Below are 6074 nucleotides of genomic sequence, written 5' to 3' on the forward strand. Positions count from 1 at the left end.
GATAACGAGACGTATATGTTAATAAATAAATACGAGAAAAAAAAAAATTTAAAAATGGCGGAAAAGCAGGGAAAAAAAAAAGTTAAAATGTTGAGAAAAAAAAAACTAACCCGAAAACAAATAATATTTTGTTTTAAGGGTTAGTATAAGAAAAATAAGAGAGAGAGAGGAAGAGAGAGTCGAGTAGTGGGAGGAGTGGGTGTCGGTCACTGACCTTTTCTCGTTTCAAATTCTAGTAAATAAACAAAGTCGGCCATTTTGAATTTTGTTTTTGTTGTTGTTTTTGTCGTCGTCATTGTCGTTGTCGTCGTCTCTTATCGTAATGGAAAATCGGTAATCATCGTTTATTTTCGGAATAATGATAATAATAATAATAATAATTTAAGAGATGACAAATTTCAAACGATTAAAATTCGTAATAATAATAATAATAATTTAAATTTTATTATTTTTATTTATTTTTTCTTTTGTTCTCATTCGATAAATAATTAATCATCGTCGTAATTTTTTTTTTGTTTTTTTATTAATTAATAGTTTTTTAGTTTTAAAAATGGAGGGTTTTCTCCCCCCTTTACCAACTACCCCTTTACTAAATTTTAGACGAATTTAATGATTAATAATAATAATAATGATAATATAAGTAATCGCGATGGCATTTTTAATTTAAAAAAAAAAAAAATTTTTATGTAAAAAATAAAATTAATTAGAAAAGGATATCAATGACAAGTAAAAAAAAAATCTCATTCAAAATCCTAAAGAGAGAGAAAAAAAAGAGAGATAGATAGATAGATAGAGAGAGAGAGAGTAAACTTCAATAAAACCGCTTGGAGCTGTCATGATAATGCTTGGAAACAAAAAAAAAGTAAGAAGTAAAATTTCTTTCACTTCCCTTCAATTTTCTTTTTTTTTTTTTTTTTTTTTTCATTTACCGTCGGGAGCCCGAAATTCATCTTCATGTTTAAAAAAAAAAAAAAAAAAAAAAAGGCTTTTTCATTAACCATCTTTTTTTTTTTCCTTCTTCTTCTTATTCTTCCCCTTCACCATTTTTTTTTTTTTTTTTTTAATACCCCGCGAGAGTTTTAAATTATTTGAATTCCACATTTTTTCTTTCCTTTCTCTCTCTCCCTCCCTCTCCCCCTCTCTTTCTCTTCTTTTTCTTTTTAATTTTAATTTTCATTGGGATGTTTCAAAAGGGTTTAAATACGTTTCAAATAAAAAAATTATAAGTTGCCATCATCTTTGTCGTGACTTTTTTTTTTTTTTTAATAAAATTTATCTTTACTCTCCCCTAATTAAATTTTTCTTTATTATTATTATTATTAATATTAAACCGATTTCTTTTTATATATATAAACGTTTATAAAAATTTTCACGAGAAAAATACATATATATATAAAAGAAAAAATAAGGGAGAGTAATAAAATGTTTTTTTTTTTACCCTTCGGTTTATTACCTAATAAAATATATATATATATATATATAAAAATTAATCGTGAGTAGTAGTGGTAGTAGTAGTGGCAGTACCTGATTTTGATATAAAAAAAGGGATGTAATTGGTTCGCCGACACGGATGGTGTAAAATAAATTTATATCGAATGAATCGCATCCCAATTGGACCAAATCCCAAATTCGAATCAACCCGAAAATCGACGCGGTTATTAAATAATTTTTATCCGATGCCAAATGCGTTACTTCTTCATTTTCCCCATATATTTTATAATTTTTTTCGAATAATTTTTTTTCAAAGTTTATAAATATCAAACGACCGTTTCTCGTACCTGAAAAAAATAATAATCCATAGCATTATTATTATTATTTAAAGGGAATGAAATGGGATGTCGAAAAAAAAAGGGGGATTTTACCTCCAATGCAATAAATTTTAGGTTCGTTTAATAAATAAATAGATGAAATTTGTAAAAAAGATTGTTTTAAATCGAAGCAATATAAGGAAACTCCAGACCAAATAGAATAATATCTTATCACGTTATCAATAGACATTGATAATAGATTCGATGACGTAGTTATTAAATATTTTATAGATTGTACGTGTCCGGTAAAATTTGTAAATTTTTTATTCGTTCTCATTATTTTACACGTTATGCTACCATTTTTGCATCCGACCACGATGTGGATTCTATCTTCGTGTAGTGAAAGACACGTTATCATTGAATCGAAACCGAAAACTGTAAAATTTAATCTTGCTCCTGTGACGTAGATGATAAAAAAAAAAAAAAAAAGGGGAGGAAAAAAAATTGAAGAGATGAGTACGAATGAGAAAATTGAGTTTTTTTTTTTTTTTTGGCAAAATATCAGAGAGAAAAAAAGGTTTTCAAATTTTTGAAAAAGTCTCGAGACGGGGTTACAGAATAATTTTTTTTTTGAAAAACTTTTTATGTATATTCGTGGGAGAAGAATAAAAATATTATAAAATTTTAATTTAAATTAGTCAAAACCACCAAAAAAAGTAATTTATTATGAGTGTTTAAATTTTTTCTCTTTCTCTTTCTCTCTCTCTCTCTCTCTGTCTGTCTCCCTCTCTCTTATATTTCTACATAAAAAAAAATCTCTATAACCCTTTCTCTCTTTCTCTCTCTCTCCAGCTGAGAATTCTCTTAAATCTTTTCACCCTTAAAACAAATAATAATAATAATAATAATAATTTATCGAATTCTTCTTTCTACAAACCTGTTCGCATTGAATAAAAAACCACAACATTACTTTCTGTCGAACACGCCATGACCTCCATTTTTTTATCCCAACAGCAAACACAATCTTTAAAAATTGAACTGTCAACTTTTACCGTTTGACAATTTTTCGTTAAAATATTTTCTAAAGTTTTCATGGAATCTTTTAAAACGAACTGAAATGAAAAACAAAAAAAAAAAGATGAAATTTATATATATACGATTCGACCTTAATTAACAAAAAACTATTATTATTATAAAAATTCTTTTTCTTTTTTTTTTTTTTTTTGGGGGGGGGGATTTTCCCACAACAAAATCAACACGGTTCCAAAGGCAGAAAAACAAACTTGTTGATATTATTATTATTATTATTATTATTTGTTTGGTAAAAGTTTTGTTGATTTTTTCTATTTATCAGTTGAACAATTTCAATATTTTTTTTTCTTTTTTGGTTAAAAAAAAAAAAGTCGAAAGAAAACAAAAAAAAAAAAAATTTTTTTTTTTTTTGTTTTTTATTTGGGGAGTTATTTAAAAATTTTTTAAATAATTTTTTTATTCAATAATAACCGTTAAAAAATTTAAAGCGCTATAAAAAAAGAAAAAAATTACGAATTCGTCCGTCGTCGTCGTTTTTTTTTTAAATTAAATGTAATTTTTTAAAAAATTATTTTCAGTTTGTTCGAATCGCGTTGAGAAAAAACTAAAAAATTCATTCAGTTTCATTCATTCATTCATTCATTCTCTCATTCGTTCGTTTCATTCTCGATTTTAATTTTTACATTTATTTTTTAATTTTTAAATTTTAATTCTTGTAAATAAATCGTGACAATTTTTAACCGCACCATGTGCACAATTTATTTTCTATCGCAATCAATTATTATTATTATTATTATTATTATTATTATTATTATTATTATTATTATTTGTTATCGATTTTAAATAATTTTAAACCGAAAATGGTCGATTACATTGAAATCTGACATTTTCACGTTTTTTCAAAAATTCATTTTGGACAAAACGAATTTAATTGAAAAAAAAAAAAAAAGTTTCTCGAATTTTCGATTAATTCGAATGGAAAAAATCAAAACGAAATTGCAAAAATTTTTTTTTTTTATTTTTATTCTTTTCCTTTTCCCTTCGCCCCCATTCCCTCTCTCTCTGTACGATCCTTCAGCACGGCAAAAAAAAAAAAAAAAAACGTGTAAAAAAAAATGGCCGACAGCAGAATAATAATAAAAAAAAGAGAAAGTTTTTTTTTTTTTTTTTTTTTTTTTTAGAGAACAACTGGTCGTGACAGTTACATAATAATAATTAAATCAATGTATAATAACTTTTTTTCTAAATTAAAATCGGTTAATGAAGAAAAGCAGATGACAGTGGCGCGCGGTATACATTTGCGGTCATCATTTATTATTGTATATAAAATTTATTGCGAAAATTTTTTTTTCCCGCCCCTTTTTTCCCCCTCCCACTCGCGTCGCCATACTCCTCCTCTTTTCTTTTCCCCGTCTACCTCTCTTTCTTACCTTTTCCCTGCCCTTTCTTTTCCCCTTCCACTCGCGTTGTCATTTTCCTCCCTCCTCCCCTTTCTCCTCTGTCTCCCCACTCACTCTCTCTGTCCCACGTGACAAAATTAATTTCTCACCTCGGACAAATTATTAATACGTAAAAATCCTTTGATTCCAAGTTCTTTGAAACTTTTTAAAAATTCTTCGTTATCATCGTCTTGGGTCGTGCCTCCGTCGTCGCCACCGCCATTATTACCCCCGTCACCGCTCCCACCGTCATTTCCTTTATCACCTTTCCCTATTAAATATTCTTGATTGGTAGCGATTATTTTATTGATTTTAGCATTAATTGCTCTTCTACCGGATTTTTCATTAATTGAATCGTCAATCATTTTAACCCAATATTTTCCGACTTTCTTTAAATTCGTCAAAAGTTTTTCATCAACGACGTGGCACATTATCCTACGATTTAAATATATCGGCATGATTTGTAAATAATCAACAACTTCTGACACGCCATCATTTTTTTTTATTTTTCCCTCGCTCGACGATATTATCCCTTTTGATTTTTTATATTTTTTCAAATTGTTTTCCCTTTTCGATAATTGCATTAATTTTTTTTTTGTATATTCGTTAATGACCCCGTCACTTTCTCCATCGTTTTCTATCGTTCCCGTTTCTTCCTCGGTATTGTTTTCGTTTTTACTGCTTTTCCGATTCGATGATGCATTTTCGCGATCTTCGTATTCGGATAGCACGACGCGATTCTCTCGTTTTCTTTTATTGTAAACGGATAACAAAGATTTACATAACATGTACAACAGTCCTCCTCCGGATATTTTTAATAATTTCAATATGGCGGATACTTGTCGATCGGGTGTCAATTTTGAAAACCATATGAAATCCTCTCGAACCAAAGCATTTAGAACATCGCATGAAAAACATCTGTTGTCATCTTTCGGTATTCTATCGTAAGAAAATTCCGTGTAATCAGTCGTGAGGGATTCTTCCACGTCTTTCGATATAATCGATTCAATCGATTTCAAAACGTTTTCCAATACGTAGCATCCGGTCGTGGATGTGCAAAGACTTTCTAAAAAAAGATATTTATTGATCCACGAACATCTCATGAACCTGTAAAATGATTATTTTCGTCGTTTGTAACGATGAAATTAAGGACTGATAATAATAATAGTAATAATAATGATAATAATTGGATATTTACATGAGTTATTCGGCATACCATTCTTGTGTTTCATTCATTTTCAAATTCCATTCTCGATCGTGTTCAGATATTTTTTTTTTTTGTCCAGGAACCCCTTCGTAAATCGATTTACGAACTGCATCGAAATTTATTATTTTATTTTGTTTCGATAGTAAATCTTCAGAGCTTTCTAAATCATTTTCTAAAATTTTTTTTTTTTTGTTTTTACTCATTTTTTACACTGGTGGTATCGGCGGCGGTTTCGCACTAAAGCGCAATTAAAATTAATAAAAAAAATTTATTTTATTCTTTCTTATTAATTAATTAATTAAATAATTAATTTTTGTTTTTTTAGTCTGTTTACAATTTATGTAAATAAAAATTTTAAAGAAAAAAAAAATGGCGGATCATCGTCGGCCATGTTTTTCGTCGTTATTTTTTTTTCACGTTTGAATTTTTTAAGGTTTTCCCAGTATAAAAAAAAAAAATATTGTGATGAATTAATAATTTTTTGTCGGGTAAATAGAAACTAAAAAAAAAAAAAGAAACTTGTAATTCAATTGATTAATGGAGTAAAAAAAACATTTTCTTTTCTTTTCTTTTCTGAACGCGTGTTTATTTATGAAACGAGTAAATTTTGTTTGTCTTTGTTTTTATGCGTGTGATTACGAAAAAAAG

At 27.8% G+C, this 6074-nt stretch overlaps 1 protein-coding gene across 1 annotated transcript; it reads right to left on the reverse strand.

Annotated features, from left to right (window-relative positions):
- Positions 1-1449: 1449 nt before the first annotated feature.
- Phum_PHUM139070 (uncharacterized protein) lies at positions 1450-5629 on the reverse strand (the record flags this gene model as incomplete). The annotated part of the gene is made up of 5 exons (XM_002424582.1): positions 1450-1778; positions 1863-2204; positions 2686-2860; positions 4330-5326; positions 5436-5629. 5 exons carry the CDS (start codon positions 5627-5629, stop codon positions 1450-1452), a joined length of 2037 nt encoding a protein of 678 aa, XP_002424627.1.
- Between the last annotated feature and the right edge of the window lie 445 nt (positions 5630-6074).

Source organism: Pediculus humanus, genomic scaffold (genome assembly GCF_000006295.1).
Source record: "Pediculus humanus corporis 1103172107485 genomic scaffold, whole genome shotgun sequence".
NCBI lineage: Eukaryota > Metazoa > Arthropoda > Insecta > Psocodea > Pediculidae > Pediculus > Pediculus humanus.